This window comes from Micropterus salmoides, unplaced genomic scaffold (assembly GCF_014851395.1).
Source record: "Micropterus salmoides isolate LMB-PRFRI ecotype aquatic unplaced genomic scaffold, ASM1485139v1 Ms_hic_scaffold_11, whole genome shotgun sequence".
Taxonomy (NCBI): domain Eukaryota; kingdom Metazoa; phylum Chordata; class Actinopteri; order Centrarchiformes; family Centrarchidae; genus Micropterus; species Micropterus salmoides.
In genome coordinates this window covers 27,822,950-27,843,129 of record NW_024040152.1, presented here as the reverse complement: position 1 = coordinate 27,843,129, position 20,180 = coordinate 27,822,950, and the positions used below count along the sequence as shown (strand labels likewise).

Genomic DNA, 20,180 nt, shown 5'->3' with positions numbered 1-20,180 from the left:
TACTTTTGGTCTTTGCCTTTCCCCATTGTTACTGTTGTGACTCTCAATAGCTCCACCTTACTAGCCACAACCAGCTGGTGAGAGGATGGCCCTCAAGTGAGTCTCCCAGGTAACAGTGCTTTATATTATTGATGGTTAAACCTGCATCAATTGATTTCTTCACCACTTGGGGGCAGCAGAAACAAGCTAAACACAGCATTGACATATTATTTTCTAATAAAGTTGGTACGAGGAAACTTGTCAGCAAACAGTCTCTTATTTACAAATCCAACAGATACAGAGCAACATTAGCATTCGTTTGGAGCTGAGTTTCTGTCCATGCGACAAGTTCAATATTCATTCTCCTTTAAGTTGGTCTGGCCTCCACCAACTCCTGACGGAAATATGTGGCAGTTCAGTTGCTTATGTTAAACAGACCCACTATGTTCACCTGATAATCGCAAACATTTGGCGCTGGGAAGGTAGCGCGCACTGGGTTTAGAAGAGTTTCTTTGCACAAAAACAACCTGCTGTATCTGCAAATGTCAGTAGTGTGAGTGGCAAGACTGAAGAAAAGCAGTACAGTTGAGGGCTGTAAAACCAAAGCAATGTGCTGAACGATGCTAAAAAGTGCAGTAGAGCTGAGGGGACCTGCAAAGAGTGATAAAGAGTGACACCTTCCACATCACACATAGTCACTTGATCCATTGTTAGTCTAAAAATATGTATTACATCAGCTGTTAAGGTCTGCAAATTCTACCAAAGAAAGTTGGATACAGTCAGACTAAATAGCCGCCTTGCTGACGCCTCTCACCATCAGCCTTTTGTGGGCGGATACAACATCTTGTCAATCGAATTTCTTCCACAATCCAGCTTACAGTTGGCTTCCATCGCGACTGGGTTGCATAAGTGAAATACAGATGGATTAAAGGGAAAACCTGAATTCTGCCCAGGATGGAATCAGATGCTTCCACACTGGGCAGTGGGGTCAGTTGATGGTTTGATGAGAATGAAAATAACATGAATCAAAGGGTTCACTCATCAGATCTCACAAATGTGCCGGTTAATGAAGGAGCTTTGTTTTAGTGGAGTTTTTAGCAGTAAGAATTTGGGCCGCAACTTAAATGTATTTATAATAAATGTGGTTGTGGTCTTTGTTGTTGTTTGTCTTGTTGTTGTCTGTGTTGACTTAAGCCTGTGTATGTTTTTGTGCTTTGCTCTGGCTGCACGCCATGAAGGCTCGGGACACAGATTCACACACACAGAGTGTAAAAAGAGAGAGTGGAAGTCTAATTGTGGGGTCTGTGTAAGCTGTGTTATGATTTTAACACAGCACATTTTTATGTTTTGTCAAAGAGGACATCAATTGTGGTGACTGCTTTTGACTTTTCTTTCTCCATCAGGGTTTCTCACAAATCTTGTTTTAGGTTCCAGACAATGAAACAAGGCTGTGGTAGAGACAAATGCTAGACAGGAAAGTATGAAGCTTTAATAGAAAAAGAAGTCCATTAACATTTCTCAGATTCCTTCACTCTTTTCCCCCTCTAGTTATACACTTGTATTACATCTTGGCTGACTTCTCCTTAACTGGATATTATTTTATTTGGACTGGGGCCAGATCTCAGGCACAGCGGCCTTAGCTGTGTAAACAGCTGTCACCAGCAAGAGTCATAATTAATAGGTATCTGTAGACAGGGGTCACATGTAGTTTACATGTTTATTAGCTAATGGCTTTAGAGATGGTACTGACTTGGGGCAGTAATGGGCAGTAGTGAAGCATAATGGACAGTGTGTGGCTGGTTATCATCACCAATAAGCACGAGGACACACATGCATATGAGTAGTTAGAACTGCATAATCTTATAAATGCTTACATAACTACAAAGGTGGAGGGTTTTTATTTTGGAGAAAAAGAGAACTGTTTAGAGAAGAGGAGACAACTCCTGTGGTTGAGTTATTGCATAGCTCTTGGTCAAATCCAGCGCTTTTTGAACATTGTTGTAAAAGCAGCCTATACATGACAACCCAATTTGCTACTCATTTGTGACAGTAAACACTGTGGCGTGGCATGTAGGCACACGACAGGTACAGCTCCATGCATGTGTTGCTGCCATGTAATGATAGACAAAGCCACCTCATGCCACCCAGAGATTTTGGATGCAAATCTAAGTTTCTTCATCCAAAAGTACCTTTTATCGCAACAACATCTAACATCTCAGTTAGATTTTAGCTCACCTGCATACCAAAGCTCACTTTTTGTTTTTTTGTAGCAACAGATTACGTTTCCACACCCAGAAGCACATGTAATACTTTTACTGAAAGGAAAATAGTTTTCATTTTGCTTTATGTGCTCCATTTCAGCCAGTGGACTCCCCTCATCCTTCATACTTTATGAAAGCATTTATTCTCTCTCAAAGCGCAGTGCAGAAAAGAAAGTTTACTCCTGAGGGATGAGTGTGGACTTTTTAGAGCCAGCACAAGGCGGTTTCTGTTGAGAAGCTCGGGCAGTGCCAGCTGTTTAGGTGCAGTTTTGTGATGGTGTGAGAACACCAGGCCAGATGTGAACCAGACACCTGCTGGAACAGAAGGTGGCTGCTCTCATCTGGATACAGTATACCCGTCTAAACAAACTGTAGATCACAGGCCTGTGAAACACCTCAGATGAACTGCTCTCTAAAGTCTTTGTGTGTATGTGTGTGTGTATGTGCCTGTACTTTTGGACTAACCATCAAATTATTGATCAATACATGGTTACATTTAAAGACAATTGTCTAATGTAGATATTGGATCCGGCTCCGTGTTTTTTTTTTTTATTTGGGGAGGGGGGGGGTTTGATGTTTAGTTTCTTTGTGGCAGGCACCATGTGTGAAAGTGAGACCAGGTCTTTGCCATCTGTCCCCTGTGGTGCACTCCACTTTTGACCCTGGCGATCACCTCACATCTCCCTGTTGGCCTCGGCAGGCGAGGAGGGGTTGTGAGGTTGTATCCTGTTAAAGGGTTAATGAGGTAGAATTTTGTAGCAGACATTAGTCAGCATTGGCTATTTTTTTGTGTGTGTTTTTCTTTCTAGCATTATCTTTAATGCTAAGAGCTTTGTATTTCCCACAGATCACATGTCACTCAAGCGGTCGGACCTCCCATTCTCTAAATGAAATTTGAGGTTGTTTACGTAGCACTCTTTTGCTCTTGTTGTGTCAGAGAGGATATTTGTCCTTAAGCAAGACTGATCAGACACTATTTCAAACAGCTAATGATAAAGCTTTTATTAACTGCTTACACGCTAAATCATGTGAGTTTTAGCGGTCCGCAGTCAGTTCAGCGGTGGAATGTAACTAATTGCATTTACTCAAGTACTGTACTTAATTACAACTTTTGCATACTAGTACTTTCCTACTACATTTCAGAGGAAAACATTTACCTTTTACTCCAATAAATTCATATATGATGCAGTGTTACTATAGACATTAAATCTTTATTAAAGCTGCAAGTATTTAAAGTAGTTAAAAATTGCTCCTCCTTGCTGCAACATGCATCAGTAATAATTTAGTAGGATACAATAATTAACCTCTAATTACTCTTGCATAATATTTTTACTTTTGATACTTGTTAATGTTAAAATGACTTTTACACTTTTACCTCAGGTCAAGTATAGAATCTGAATATTCCTTCCACCATTGTCAGCACTATTGGGAAATAATTCACCTTAATGTTAAATGTAATTTTGAGGTATGCTTAAAGGAATAGTTTAACATTTACCATGCTTTTCCGGCAAAGTGTTAGCTGGGAAAATTGATACCACTCTCATGTCTGTGCTAAGCTAACCAGCTGTTCATTTAGCGTAGAGACATGATAGTGTTTACCAAAATGTTGAACTTTTTCTTTAAGTATTTAACTAATAACACTTGCAACTGTTAACATTAATACTGTTGTAACGCAGGATTTTCTCTTTTACTGGTTTAATGGTCCATCATGCTTTTTCTACTTTTACTTAAGCGAAGGATCTGATTTATTGTCTATCAGTGACAGGGGGCTGTTTTTTATATTAACATTTTTTTGTTTTTTTAGATAACAATCTGTTTTTGTGTGAAAAGATGAGTATCTTCCATCTGGATTTGCAGCTACAGTATGTTGTGCTCTCTGGCAAGTAGGAAAAAATCCACACCCAATTCTTTTGTTTTTCAGATGTGTGAGCTGGAAGTCGGGATGAGTTTAGTCAAGGTGATGACAAATGGGGGAACGAGAGTGAAAGAGAGAGAGAGTGGGGTAGGGTGGGAGAGACAGAGCAAAGCTACATGGGGTGCAAATATGCCAAGCATGCCCGCTGACTTTACTGATCCTCGCCTGCGAGGGTGGAAACCCATGGCCAGGTTCCATTCAGCAGCATGTGTGTGTATGTGTGGGAGGTGTGGGCATATGTGTATGTGAGTGAGTGAGTGAGTGAGTGAATTACTAGACTTCCAGCACTACAGGTGTGAAAATTAGGTGTGAGGTTTATGTGTGATAAATTACCAACATGTGGGCTAATCGGAGCCACTCCACTCCTTCACCCACCTTTTTCTCGTTCCCCTTTCCTTCTTTCTATTAGAGGAAAACACATTTCTCCCACAGCTTGAGTGGATTCGAGGAAGTGTAAATATTGAAATATTTAAGGTTATAAACTTTGCCCTTTATTTTGGGTCTCTTTTCTTGCTTCACACGCTTGTGCTTCATCTGCAGATTGTATTTTATTGGTTACTGTCAAAGACTCTGGAACTTTGGGGAAAAAATTTGATGTTTCAGGCACCTGAGCTGATTTGTACGAGATATATATACAAATCACTATCTTTACATTCGTCTCTGTTGTCTTTCCTCAGTCCTCTTTCTCCGTGAGGCACACGTTCCCCAGATTAAAGGATTTCTTGGGATGAAAAACTTTCACTATAAAGTAAAATGTCTCAGATAAATGTCCTATAGCATTGTTAATACTGCCTCCGTAGTTATAATTATTTACAAGTTTTAATTTTCCTTAATTTATTGGCTTTCCTGCTATAATTTTGACTGACCTTTTGACCTTAAGACCCCCAGCAGCAAAATATTCCAGATAGGTTAAAATAGCTTGTCATAGATAGACATTATTTCTTAATCTTCATTTTGGGGGAAAAGCTCCATCAGTTGCACATAGTTCCATAAATCTTTGCCATGTAGGATTTCTGGATTTCTATGATAACTGTATTTTTCAAACACCTCATGGACAGTTTAACTAATCATCTCCAAATGTGGCGTGTATCATCTCTGGACTCTCATGACTTGGCTATAAAACTATTTATTATATGGCATATAGTTTTGCAGCACAAGGCCAATGTGCTTTTGACACACATTTACAAAGAAGCCATAATTTATCAAGTGCAATCTTCAGAAATCCTATTGTCATCGTTTCATCATCTTACTTTTTACTGACTAAGTCTGCAAAGTGCTTAGTTGATCCATGGTTGCATGGAACCTGCCAATTTCCATTTGCAGCTGCATGGTAATGCTAAAATACATATCATGTTGCAGTCAATGTAGGTATGGTGTGAGTTGTTAAGTAATGGTGCAGGTGATAAGAGAATTATTCAGGCGTTTCACAAGAAACATCAACCTTTTTCTTTGTAAGAGTGAAAAAAGACAGACAAGAGAAGAAGAGCTGGCAAGAAACATAAACCACATGCTCCCCTTCTAGTGCCTGCCCAGAGTCCATCCTCATGAGTCATCGACTTACTCCCGAAGTGCTATCTTTCCTGAGTGTTATAATGTCCTTTTACACCTGCGCTGACCAGCCATGAACCGAGTATCACCGGCAGGAGAGCCAAAGGCAGATGCTGAGTGATGACCTGTGCCACTCAGCAGGGGGCAAAAAAAAAAACAGACAACAAAATACGATGATGACAATAAACACAATTTTGGTTTTAGTCTTTTAGCATGTGTAGAAGTCAGTGTTGTAGTGTTGCAATTTATAGCTCTTTATAGCAGTGCTATTAATATATAAAATGCACCACCAAAAATAAAGTGGACCTATAAATGCAGCATCACCAACAGTTATTTTAAGTGTTAAGCATTAAAACTTTTAGAATGGAGTTTTCCTTCACTGGAACAAAAGTTTAACCTGATTAGAGGTTTGCATTGTTTTAGTGCATTGTTTGAGCTCTGTTGACTTTGACTGTGAACAGATATTCCGTTGTTTTCAAGGCCCGACTGAACTGTAAAAAATTTTATGGGACCGTAAGCCACAGTGGAGAGGCAATGCTGTTACTTGACCACCACATCAATGTCATTCTCCTTCGATGTGACCATAGAGCTTTCCGATGGCGGTCACATGTCTGCTATGGTCAAGGGTTTAAGTGTCCATCAATGTGGCATGAAGTGTTAAAAGACTGCAGCACATACCGTGAGATTAGGTCAGCTAGGTCACCTTTTATATTTAATTTTCCAAACAGGAATTATGAGGTCTCTTTCATAGCAGGGGATCCAGATGTGGGACTTGACCCAGGACATGGGATTTAAGTCATAATCCATCATAAAGATGTTAATATGGAAGTGAACTAACCTAGGGTTTCATATAGAGCTGGAAAGAGTGCAGGGGTGAGAGCCATGACGAGTTCAGCTGGACAGATGGTTGAAAGGTGCGGAGAGCGTTTCCAGATTGACTCAGAAACATTGTCTCTATCTGACTGGCTGCAGGTTCAGAAAATATAGGGTTTAAGCGGAGAAATTTTCAATATACACTGTAAAGCTTACATTTTCTGGAATGCTGATATATTTGTAGTTTACTAAGGTAAGCTGTTTGAGTGGAATATATTTTTTAGAATAAGGTGACAGAGAAATTGATCTAATGTGGGCCAAACTAAGAAAAATTTGGAAATAAGCTTATTCCGTTTCTACTTTCTTTGTTAGATGAGACAGATATCACTTTCACATTTGTAGGGGAAATATGTAGCCGGTTAGCTTAGCTTAGAGACATAAAGGCCGGAAATGGGAAAACAGCTAGCCTGACTCTGTCCAAACTGATAAGCGTATTTCCCAAAATGTCGAGCTATTCCTTTAATAACAAGCACTTTGCATGATGGTGATGTGGTCATCCAATGAGTCAAATGTGGTTTTGTCACCTGCATGTGACTGTGGCTGAACCTGTTGAATCACACCAAAGTAAATTACCTTGAGCTTCTGTTTTATTGAGCACTAAAAAGTGAAGCTTTAAATTGGCCCCCATTTTCCAGTTGTCTGTTTGAACCGCGGCTGCCTGTTTTACCCATACACTATATAAACCGCCACCCTTTCAAGTGAAGGTTCAAATCTCAGTGCTGCCCGCCTCGCCCAGTGGATCTGTGTCACAGGAACACTTTGGCCGAGCTAATATGTCTGACAGCAAATGTGTTTGCTCAGTCTCATGCTGCAAAATCATTATAAGCAGCAGGATTGTCTTAAATTATAAACATGTGCTTACAGTATGATCTGTTAAAGTAAACTGGGGGAAAAAACGTAGATCCTAAAACCTGACTATTTCCAGCTGGAAAAGAGTCAGAGGCAAGTCCAACATATTTTCTGCTAAATTGGAGCCGAAATGTGCCTTCAGCGCACAGGCCCGAAGTACCCCCTCTTACCCCTTCTGTTTTTTATCCACTATTTTTGAGCTAAGTGCAACTTCCAGTTCCATGACAAATAAAGTCACAGGCCTGAAAAGCAGGCGGTTTGATGTCATTTTCCATGTACCAGCTTTTAATGAAATTGAACCATATTGAGGCGTTACAACAGCTGGTGTACTGTGAGTGCAAGGTCTTACACTGTTGACTCTCCTGCCTTTAACAGCAGCAGAGTGTAAGCCTGGAGAGTTTGGTGGCTTGAACAGGCATCCAGAAGACGGCTGTTGCTTCTTACGGTTCGTTCTGCCGCCACTCGGCTGATGGCTGCAACACTGCACTGTCCCGTATCTGCCCTTTCTCTCTCCCCAGCTTTCTCTTTTTCCTCTAAAGTGGAGCAGCAGTAAGCTTATACCATCATTTAGGGGGAACAAGGGAGGCGGACAATAAACAATAATTGTCTCAGTGCCACGAGGAAAGCGTATAATTCTGTTGGTGAATGTGATGCTTTCCACATGAGCACACAAATCTTCTTGACCTGCTGCTGCATCGTAACTCCTAAACTTGAGGTTTGCCATCGCTGCCTCTTCACCATACGACATTTATAGTTAGTCTAGATGTACTGAATAAAGTGCATCACTTTTTGTTGTGTTACTTGATGATACCAAATTTTCTCTTATAGGCTGTAGTGTAAGTACCTTCTTCAAACAATGGACAGTGTGGCTGCTGGTTAGTTGCATTCGCAGTCTGTATTATTAGATTTACATACCAAGGCCCCTTGGAGAAATGGAGGAGAACTGTGAGAATAGAAAGAGTTGTGTTTTAATATAGTCCTGTTTGCTGAGTTTGGAATCCACTGGTGCGTTATGATATTGCCTCAAGTCTGCTGCATTTCCACTTCAGCTCAGCAGTCAAGACACACACACACTCTCTATTTAGTTGGTATCCTGTACTATCATTTCACACAGTTTAGTGTGTGGTGTTAAAATGATACGTGACAAGATATGGTCTAATCAAAACAACCACCCCACAAGCCTATTTTATATACCTCTTTGCAAACAACTACTAATGTGGATACATTTCATACATTTATGTCATTTATAACTCATTTAACTATGGGTGACAAATCAATAACCCTTATAAAAGTAGTGGTAGCAGGTTAAAGAGGCGATGACTGGATGGCGTTTGGTCTTAAAAATTACATATCTGTTCTTGCTGACAAGTCTGTAATTGAAGTGAGCAGCTGAGAGGTGAGAAAGAGGCGTGTAACCACTTTTTAAAAAAATCCTTTTTCATGGCCGACCACAAATAAATCCTACATCTGATAGGAACACCTCATGAAAATGAATGTTTTGGCATTGCTTAATCCCATTTTGTCCATAAAACACACAACATAAGGAAATGTTAGGATGGAGGGAGAAGGATTTGCTTGAACTTTTAGTAAAAATCAGATACGTTTCAGTTTGAATTGTTTATAATATACTATATTTCTATGTTACCCTATGTTGCATGTTCTTTATGTAATTTTTAACAATAAAATTGTCAAATGGTTAGAAAGTATCAGTTTTTAGCAGTGCCGAAACTAAAACGTTTTTTTATCAGAGTTGTCCTGCAAGAACCCACATCAGTGAAACCTCATGTAAGAATGTCTTCTTGATCTCAGTGTTAAGTTTGGGGCTCTAAAAGAGCACAAAAATGATGTGCAATTTGCCTTGTTAGAGTTTCGGGTTGCAGAAAGTTGGAATGGGTCAATGTGAATGATTTCATGGGTAACGGTAGGTGAGTAGAAGGCAGGAAGTTAGCTGGCCGTGGGTGGAACCCCCTGTATATGTGGAGGTTTTTGGCAGCCCAGAGAGCAGTCTGTCACGCTTGCTTTGGACTCATAAAAACGTACCTGAGACGGAGTTTGGGTTTCTGCTGGATCTCACTGCAGCCCTAATTGCTCTTGAGCTGCTTCAGAGCAAACCTCCCAGCAAGCCTATGGCGGTAGAATGAAAGTGCTATGCTCCAAACATGCCGTCATTCTTCATGTTGTGAGCCTGACTGTTTCGCATGAATGAAAGAACAAAACTTCGCCTGAACATGCTAGATACTTATGAATGTCCGCAAGGCCATTTCACAGTGTAATGTTGATTTTATGGTCTAAATTATGATTTTCAATATTGTCAAATGCAATAGTCTCAAAGATAATGATTATCAAAACATGACTGGTAATTTTGGGAAGAACACTTATTTGATGCGTATATGTAGCCTAGCTGAAGCTAGCTGCCGATTAGCTTAGTTAAGCATAAAGGCTAGAAACAGAGGGAAACAGCTAGTTTGGCTAACAAAATACGTCTACCAGCACCTCCAAATCTCACTAAATAACATTTTTTAGATCTTTTGTTTCCTCTGCACAAAAACCAAAATGAAGTTGTTTTTTTGTACAGAGTCAGGCTAGTTGTTTCCTCCTATTTTTAGATTTTTTGCCAAGCTAAGCTAACAGGCTATTTATTGACAGACATAAAGGTGGCATTAATATTCTCCTGTAACGCTCTGCAAGAAAATGAATAAGTATACTTCCCAAAATGTCAACATATTCTTTTAGAACATCAACATTACGTACTTTTCCTCTCGTAAATGCAAATCAACAAAGGGATTCAATTTGCTAATGTATTTTCTCTGTTTGTTACACAAAATCATACTCTGTCTAGCTGTCACAATATATTGTTGATGGGTAAGGATGAGGATATGTGAACGGTACTTTGTGTGGTTCATGTACAAGAGCAACATATTTATACCAGCCCTCTGCCTTGTAGGCACATTTAGGCACTTATTAAGTCTTTGTGTTAAAAAGTCTTTGTCAGAGATGTTCATATGGACCCTGGCTTTTGTAAATACAATACTTGAGACTCAGATGGATCTTTAGTTAGCTGTCAGATGTGGGAATTGCGGATTTGTTTGGTTTCACGTAATATGTATTCCGTGGTTGAAACCGTAAACGGCATTGGTTTATCATGTGATGGGAGTGGCACTTTGAAAAAAAAACATGGTACAGGAAACCTGGAATCCATAACCTCACAATGGCCACTTTCTATGCGGCTTCTCCATATATGTCTGGGTCACTTCAGTTTCAATGTGATTGACAGAAGAAAAACTAGAAGAGCCGAGGCATTACATGATTTGCGGGGAAAGAAGAAGCATTCCGATGGACAGGGGTTGAATATTTCTGTTGTTGAGAACGAAGAAAGACACAAAATGTTAAAGAAAAACCACATGCCCTAGCACACTAAACATACAGCTTTATGCTCCTGCCAAATTAAATTAAGCTGCAGTGATCTATAGAGACTACAGAACTAACACTTAACCCATTTCCCTTTGATTTTCTCTTCTTTAGTGCCACTTAAAAACATGGCTGCTACATGCTTTGGCAAACTGTTTTCATGCCACTGAAGCACGCAGAAGTAAAAAGTTGTACTCACAAGTCTCTTCCAAATACTTTTTCCCCGCAGTTTCAGTTCTGCTGTGAAGGAGCTACTCTTATATTTCTTCTAGTCTCAAAAATCACATTCATATGACTGAGTGTTTTCTTTAAGAATGACGGAAACCTGCTGGCCGTCAACAGATTGATGTAAAGTGCACAAGACGTTATGCCGGTAGTGTAGGACGTGAGTTGGACAGCGCTGCTCCAGACACTGTGAATTGTGGCCTCCTTCCTGACATACCTGTGGCCTGAACCTCCAATCCTTTCCACAGACATACACACTAGCTAATCTCCCAAGAGCAGCACCAAAAGAGTTTGTCTCCACCATGTACAGCCTTTCCTTCCCCCCAGTCTTATGCTAATTCCAGGATGTGGGATCGACTGCATTCAAGCGGCGTGTGATTATGTTATTCTCAATCACCGTGCATTGCGAGATTAGCAACCAGCAAAACAAATGTTTGACAACAAAGAGTGAGCCATAGGATTTTTGAGCCAGAGTCACGGAGATACTTTTCATTGACCATAATTTCTCCGCTGATTGATTGGCCAATGATCTAAGATGACCACTGGCCCTGATTTTATTTTTCTATTATTGTTAGGATATTGTTGTTAGCACACTGTTAATAGTTATGGAGTTGAGCCCACTCGAAACGGGCCGGAGAAGTAAGCTTTTCAGCCTCACAGTTCTTTACTTTTGCCAAGTTGGCTTTCCCTTTCTGTCAATGTTGTGTTCAAGTTTGGCGAGGGCAGAGGGAGTAAATGTAACCAAGTTAATGTTAATGTCAGTTTGCTATAAACACATCCCGACTGTATATTCTACAGAAATATATGGTTTAGTACGAGGTTTGGGCAAATGTTGCAGTTTAGTTTTACTGAATGGAAGGATTGACAGAATGAAACACGAGACAGTATATTTGAAAAATTATGTTTGTGGTGTTACCTGACGCAAAAAAGAAACTCTTTTAATATAGCTGCAATGACTTTATAAAAATAAAAGAGACATTTACTATATGACTCAGTGTTATTCATTTATGTTAATTATATATGTGTGTAAAGTGAAATTTTATATAAATGCATGCAGATTATTTTAGCAATTTCTGTATGGCACACGATTTAAAATCTGTATCAGAAGGTCAAACAAACAGCTGGATATTTGATATGTTGTACTTTATCCAGTTGTAAACTTGATTAACAGCACCTGCAGAGCCAAATGACTCTGAAAATTTTGTATTTCATTGAGAGGCAAACTGCATTGGCACAACTCAAATAAGAAATAATAATGTCATAGACATAGGATTGACAGTTGTACAGAAGAACTGGAAGACCTGAAACTAAACATAATTTGGGGTTTTCATTTCTCCTTCATGTCTTACCGAGCGAATGCTGATTGGAAATGAACCATCACCAGTCTATGTGATAAATGGGCTTGGAACGCACACCCTGGCGCTTCTGTGATCGATGGGGTGTCGCTGTAAACCTCATCCCTAAAGACCATCAGAGACACATTCTGATTAGCACTTAATCTTACTTCCATCTACCCCGGCTTCAGGAGAATGAGTGTAGTCTGGCAGAGCCTGCGTTCCTCTCCAAAGATGGTCTCCCAGCACTCCAACAAAAGACATGAAAAAAGATGAGTCTGACATTCGCTGACTGATTTTCACATGATTACAAACTGATGCTTGCACTGGGCCCACTTAGCACTCGCTTTCGTCTTGGTGAATCTGTTCAGAGAAATCTAATATGCGGATCCATGGCCAGTAACACAGGCATGCTCTGCTCTGTCTCTCAGGGTTTGTCCAGTTTGCTGCACAGTGTTTTATTAAGCGTTGTGGTAGGTCGCTCAGATTGAGCGCCGCTGTTACCCGGTCCCTGCTTGTGATATTTAAAACTTGGCTTAGATCAATTGAAGTGTCTCTCATTTGGAGAGATTAAATTTGCCCAAGGACATTTTCCTGTAAACGGGACACTAAGGAGTTTACATTGAAAGTCACTTATTGTGGAATGGACTGTCTTTTTACTGGCTCCTTTGTCTTCCGCAGGCAACTCGAGCCGAGGCCAGAGGCACTGCGGTTTTGGGGGCTTTCATCGGCTGTCTCAACACAATCGTTCAGGAGGCCAGCTCTGACCAGAATTAATTCAATATTCACATTCATAACCAATCAGCATTTGAACATTGAGAGGGGAGCCAGAGTTTGCATGAATGACAAATTGTACAATTGAACATATTTACTATAAATTAGAGAATATCCTGCTGATATATCTATTATGGTTGTTTCGCTTTTATTCTTGCACTCGGGTTGTCTTCTGCTGGTCAGCCCTCCCACAGTTGAGTCTGTTGCCTCAAGTTCACCCTGTCCTTGTTGTTGGGTGAAGTCAGGGCCATCCACAGATGAGTAATGATTTTCTGTTAGTAGCACAAAATGAACCACCATGCTGGATGCATCTTCCATTGCGGCTCAGCAACAACTAACGATAGCAGAGACCTCATACTTCAACATTGTAACATTCTTTTAGACCCTCTACACACAATGAGCCGTAACAGCTATGCTCACTGTATCCTAACCCTAATTGGGTTTATGTCACCGTGGCGCACCAGGTAGCAGGACATTTGAAAACTAAATGGACCTAGGAAAGACTGTTTCAATGTAACACAAAAGTACAATAATCTTCCTTCAGAGCAAAAGATGGATATGAGTGCAATGATCAATAAGGGATGAATGCATTAAAACGCTTTGATCCCTTTGGTGATATCTGGCTGCTTTCATGTTATTTCAGTGATGGACATCTCACTGTCTAGTCAATAAAAGGTTGTCGACAAGCATATCTGCCACTGTGTACAGGGTCTGCAATCCAGATAGCTTGTACAATGTAGTTGTAGACAACTTGTTTGTTTTGTTAATGTGCAGTCTTAAGGCCTGGGTATGCTCGAAACTCACGTTCATTACAAAAGTTCATACGACCACGTCTGAAGGACAAAACGTTTAAAGCTGTTATGAACAACCACATTTGAAAGGGGAAGAAAGTGTGGAGATCAGATACTGTTTGACCATCCAACAAGTTGAAGCATAGGTACACCTTTTATGTATTTAGTTCCATCTTATTAATTACCTTTGCTGTATACTCTTCTGTGTTTGTCCTGCAGCTAGCTATGCAGCATACCCCATCTGTAAAGGCTGCTCGGTGTGCTCCAGGGACAACGGCTGTGTAAACTGCCAGCCCAAACTCTTCCTGTTTTTGCGGAGGGAGAGGATGAGGCAATACGGGGAGTGTCTTCATGACTGTCCAGCCGGATACTACGGCATGCGCAGCCCTGAACTCAACATGTGCTCCAGTAAGTCCCATCGAGTTTAACCATTTTTATCTCCCATGCCGCTGACTTTACCCTCCTTTTCACCCCATCACCCCATTTTCCTCAGACACACATACACACTCCCTCAGCATCGCCTTTTCCCACAACATATGATTTATGGTCAGTTAGACAGAGGAGACACACATACCTCGCAATTTGAACGCCTCATCTGTTCACACAGGTGAACGTATGAAGTGAAGCCTCATCTTAGCAGGGTCTCCCTCTGGATTCAACAGAGAACTCCAGCAAGGACGAGCGCTGTTTCTAATTTCTTTTTAACACTCCCCTTACACTTGCATTTCCAAACATCCTATAGTCACGAGAATGTTTGAAGGCATGAAATCCAGGTGCAAATGCAACCAATATGCACAGAACATTTTGCCAAACCTACTCTACAGACACATATTGTCACAGAGCAACCTGTAAATTCCAGCCCTTTGATCCATGGCATTCAATATCATCTGAACTACAAAGATTATAATATATCAGCATTAGGGCATAGAACTAAATTCTTTGTCGACCGTCTGCAGGGGCTTGTAGATTGAGAAGTTCACCAGACAGAGTAATTTCTTGGCAGCCATAGTAGTTTTTTTTACTTTGAACAGAAAGCCAGTCACAACTGAAGTGTCCAGACCCTCCACCAAGAACTGTACATTCATTGAAGTTTGATAAGGAAAAACAAAACAAAACTTCAGATTAGTAGAGTATTTATGAGGCTGGCATACATTATCTAATTTTATACTTGGCTCATATAACATGTAATTAACTTGGCTCGTAATGATGTTTCCATGAAAAAAACATATTAGATATTTTGCTAACTAGCCATCTTATTGTTACACATATTACTCTTGTGGACTGCTGTAGATTTTTTTCACTGTACTGATTTGTGGAAAACACTGTTTTAGTTTAATAACTTTAAACAGACCACACCTTCGGTCTTTCGCACTCTGAGTTATGTTTTACTATTAAAAAAACAGTGAAAAAAAGTAAAATGTTCTCATGATTCTCGTTAAAGAATAACTCTAAAATCAAATTAATAAAATGTCTCCCTCTCCTCCTCATGTAGCACCCTGATCTCATAACCTTATTTTAACATGGAATATGCTCTATGAGAGAGAGAGAGAGAGAGAGAGAGCCTTTATAGGTTTACACGGAGCCCGAGGTGTTGGCTGAGTGTTTCATATGAAAACAGAGAGAAACTTGAACTCATTTGGTTCTCCGAGCCAAACTCCTGACACATGCACTAAAATGAAGCCCCAGAGAAGGGTGTCTGGCCCTTTAGGCCCAATAATGCAAACATGTAGCAACCGCAGGAACAAAAAAAAAACACAAACAAAAAAAACTTTACCCAATCAGTGCCGACCTAGATGCATCTCCATCCGCTGGCTGCATTTGATTATGAAAATAGTTACCACTAAGCATACAGTCAGAAATTACTTGCGCAGAGTTGGAGGGTGTGTGAGGATGGGATGTCTGGAGTGCTGCATGCACTTGTTACAGATGGTAACATTAAGCAACAATCTGTCGATTATAAGTAAATACCTAAAAAATGTAGGCTGGCGTTTATAAAGGCCATACAGTTAATGAAAAAATTAAATTAAATTATGGATGTTATTTATTGGATGTTATTCCTATTTGTGTCAAATCTGTGTGATGGAATTTTCTTCTCTGTGTCATTTTGACTTCTGCAATCACAATTTTTCAGAAAATTTGTGCTAGTGCAGTTTCATGACCCTATTTTCATGACTCAAAGAAAATTGGAAGAGAAAGACATCTTGTTCTCTATTGAAGTCTTTTTTTTTTTCACTTTAACCCTGCTATCCTAACCACCGTATCCCAATGCTGGGTGAATTTTGACTTTAATTGATTCTGATGTGCGGCAAGTTAATCTGAATCCCTCTCCGTACAAACTGCTCATAGAACAACATCTTGTATTGTCACGTAGCATCAGATCTTAGAGTGAGACCTACTTTGATCTGATCACTGCTTTAGTCATGGCTCTCTAATCCAGTTTCCTATTTGACCCTCATTCTCAGCTGCGCTCCGCATGTCATTTTCACTAAACAGTTCACGTCTAACCTCCATAAATGGATATTTTATTGGGTTGGTGAATATTACTTGTAAGTTGTGAGAGCTAGTACGCAAGAGCTCAAAGGAACAGTGGACAAAATGATGATGAGGAGTTCCCCGCCAACTCGATCAGAGCTGCAGTGTGATTCCTAGTTTCCAAAGAAGTCTTGAACGTGGAATTACGTCTCTGTTATGATGAGCTTTTTAAACACAAGGCTCTTATATCACTTAGAGGAGCAGCTGCTTATTATTACACCAGAGTTTGTCTGTGTGATCTTATCTCATTCAAGATTTTTTTGTGGACTGCCTTAGTAAAGGAAAACAAGAGCTAGACAAGCAAGAGGCTTATACACTCAGCCACTTACTGGCTGGAACCTCACTTTCAGTTTTTCTGAAGGGCCTCCTGAGGGATGTGACGGAGAGAGCTATGGGTGGAGACAATGTATGAATACACTTTTTGCTCTGTGAGCAAGAAATGTGATTCGGTTTGACACAAGGAAAGTCACACAGATACTTTGACCGATAAGGCCGACAAAAATTAAGTAACACAATCAACAGAAAGTGAAGAAGTTACAGTCCTCGACATGACATCTGTTGGTCCTGGAGGCTGGGTTTGGTCACATGTTCACTGGAATTAGCAGTCAGAGGGTATTAGGAGAGTAGCGTTAGTCGTGACACCCTCCATTCTCGCCTGTAAGCAAAGTCAAACACCATCGGTCTCATGGGCTGTGTTGAGTTCTGGCCTGACCTTGTTCATTGGGAGGTTGCTGAGAACGGTTCGGATGCCCCTATCGGTGGCCAAATTCAATTGCAATTCTTCCACACTGCACCTTTAAGGACTACTACTAATACTGGTTATTTAACACAGAAATATTCCATTTGTGAAATGTATTTATAATCGTTTTAATGGTGGGAAAACATCTGAACCAGCATTTAAAAAACATTCTTCATATTCCTTTTCAGCAACATGGGTGGGCTGTAGCCTATTCCACCATGCACTTGGCAAAAAACACTGGATAGGTAAATAGATGTGTGATATATTCACCATTAATATTTTTGACAGCATGTGGCATGGCCTCTAGTCTAGTAAAAGAACATTTAAATATTTTACTCTCTTGTAATAAAGGAGTATCAAAGGAACTTGAACACAGAATTATTTTCAGTTATGAAATTTGCAATTATGCAAAAAAAGGTGGTTTTAGAGAGCGTTTGGGGGCAACCACCTAATATTTTCTGCATTTTCAACTCTTCATAAAAGATCAGAATCAGCCCTCTATGACCCTAATTTAGAATCCAAATTTATCGGCCTTACATAACCTTCTAATTTCTCAAGAATACATGACAAACTGTGGCTCACTGTTCTGGGGGGAGGGGGGGTCCCTACACTGCAGAGAAAATAACACCAGATTCAGCGCCAAAAACAATGAGAACTAGACTTTCCGCAACATAACTTAACTTGAGGCCCATTTGCAGCTACACTTGACCTGGATTCCAAAGAGGCCCGTGACGTGGGAGCCACAGTGTTAACTTTACTGAGGTGTAGCTGGTTTGTTAGCAATGCCTTCATGTTGCATAATACCTTTCTGCATGTCTCTGCTTTGCAAGAACTCCTTTCAGCAACTAATGGGGGGTTGATATGAGCCATAAACCATATGCAGTAACTCCAGTGTTATCCACCGGGGTTCTTATCAGCTGCCCAGAAGAGGCCCCACACCAGTGTCTGTGGGTGTCAACCCACTGCTCTGCAGGGAAGATTTGCAGCAATGGTCACACAGTGTGCTGCTTTATGTGCAGCCAAATCTGTGTGAATGCGGTGCAGTCATGCTCTCGCCTCAGTCACATTTCATAATACCTCGGTTTTAACATACATTCCCAAGCCAAAGCATATTCTGTCACTTAGTATCGCAAGCAAGCTCTCTGGCTGAAAGATTTATGAGCTGAAAGGCGACTATCAGAGCTGTTTTTAAAAGAGAGAAAGTGTTGAGAGGGTCAACATGGGAGCAAGGCTGCATTCAAAACTTCCTCCCTTGGGGTGTGTTATGGACCCCCCACTGCTACACTCACATACACACACTCTAGCCACCAGCCCAGTTGCCTTATTACACTGCAGCAGGCTTTAAAACACGCAGGAACCCCAGCTGTGTTCTCTGCCAACCAACAACTAGTCTAATCAAGGCCTGAGATTGCCAATATCCTAGAAGCGTGGTTTAAATATCACAGCTCATTCAGTGCCAGCGTAATGTGCCACTAGAGACTTTTCTGTTGGAGGTAATTGTTTTGGATTGCCAATTGTGCTTTCTTTCATACTGCATTTCTCGTACTGAGGAAATCTGTCACGAATCCCATTGTTGCATTTCAAGGTGATTGTTTAGTTTTAAAGTACATCATGGGAATTTGTTGGGTTGGAGGTGGATAAGAGCCCTGCATCATGGGCTACAGCCAAATTGGTAACAAAGCTGTGTAAAGGAACTACAACTACAAGGTTTTGCAACCTTTACTTGGCAGCGCTAGGAGCACTCTCTCTCGTTCTGCCTCTCCACGTCTGTCTTTCTCACTCTAATTCTGAGCTTGTGGGTATTTCCATTGCACAGTCTGACCAACAAAGAGACCAGTTGCTTTTGGCCTTTGAGCTTTACAAAGGGAAATTTAATCATCACAGCTTTACTAACTTCACTTTCAGATTTGCCAGACAATACAATGGACCCACCAAAGTTGAATTTTTTTTCTCAAAACACTGTGTAACTGTGCATACTATAGTGTGAGTGGAAGGGCTGTCTCTGCTTGAGCACTGAATGAAGCTTGAGTTGATGTTATGTATGCTGGAGTTGGCTGAGCAGCTACAGGAGCAGATCCTGGTATATCACAGACTGTGATCCTTGGATTGAAGAGGCTAGGAGGACCGCTGGCACATCTGTCATCCCTGTTCTCTCTCTGGGAGATGCCGATTGACAGGAACACCACCTCTGCTTCACCTTGCTCTATGCCAGCATTCGGAGGAGCATCCATGTGTTAAAAAAAACAGCATGGAGGGAGTTGGGATGAACATGGCAGCTCTGGCCTTTGCCATGAGCTCCTGCCATCCGCAGCTCCACATGACATGGCTGGGTGGCAGTGAGCAAGCCAGAGCTTCCATGTCAGCCAAACCCGGGGCCTAGAGAGTAGGTCAGAACTGTTCAACTCAGCTTGGAGGCAAAGGATGGAAAAATAGGGCTTGTTTTCCCCCTCGCACTGCCAGGCCTTTTACAACATGGACACTCCTGCTGCGCAGCATCGGGTCTGGTTAGCTTTCTGGAGGTAGACTGATGAGTGGTCTGACAACCCACCTCCAGCTCAGATAACGTAAAAGACCCTGTCTGGAACACGAGAGATTCGTCAGTCTTCAAAAAATGATTTAGCACCCTTTCTTGATACAGTGAATATTCATGTAAATAAACAGAGTGATTACACATGGGGCTGTCAGCCTGCGGAGGAACAACTGTTGACTGAAGTTGACCTGAGGCTTTGAGTGTCCGTGATAAAGTCGGTGGGTTCCCTATCCAGACCACAGTTCAGGGACTGCCTTCTGCCAATCAAGCACCATTAGGTTACAAGTGACGCTCTGTGACTCATCTCTCAACTTCGAATGCACTTCACATGCAAACCACATGAAATTCAAGCACAAAATGAAACCAAACAACAAAAGTGTAACAGCAGTACGGAAAATGGTGGAACTGGTGCAGCGCTGATG

General features: G+C 40.9%; 1 protein-coding gene across 2 annotated transcripts in view; it reads left to right on the top strand.

Moving 5' to 3' along the window:
- The window catches only part of rspo2 (R-spondin 2), a 58,198-nt gene that overhangs the window by 8,541 nt on the left and 29,477 nt on the right, over window positions 1-20,180 (top strand). For both annotated transcript variants that reach the window (XM_038712090.1, XM_038712089.1), the window contains one exon: window positions 14,177-14,365. In XM_038712090.1, coding sequence (XP_038568018.1) covers window positions 14,177-14,365 — 189 coding nt within the window. The remainder of the gene's footprint in view (window positions 1-14,176; window positions 14,366-20,180) is intronic.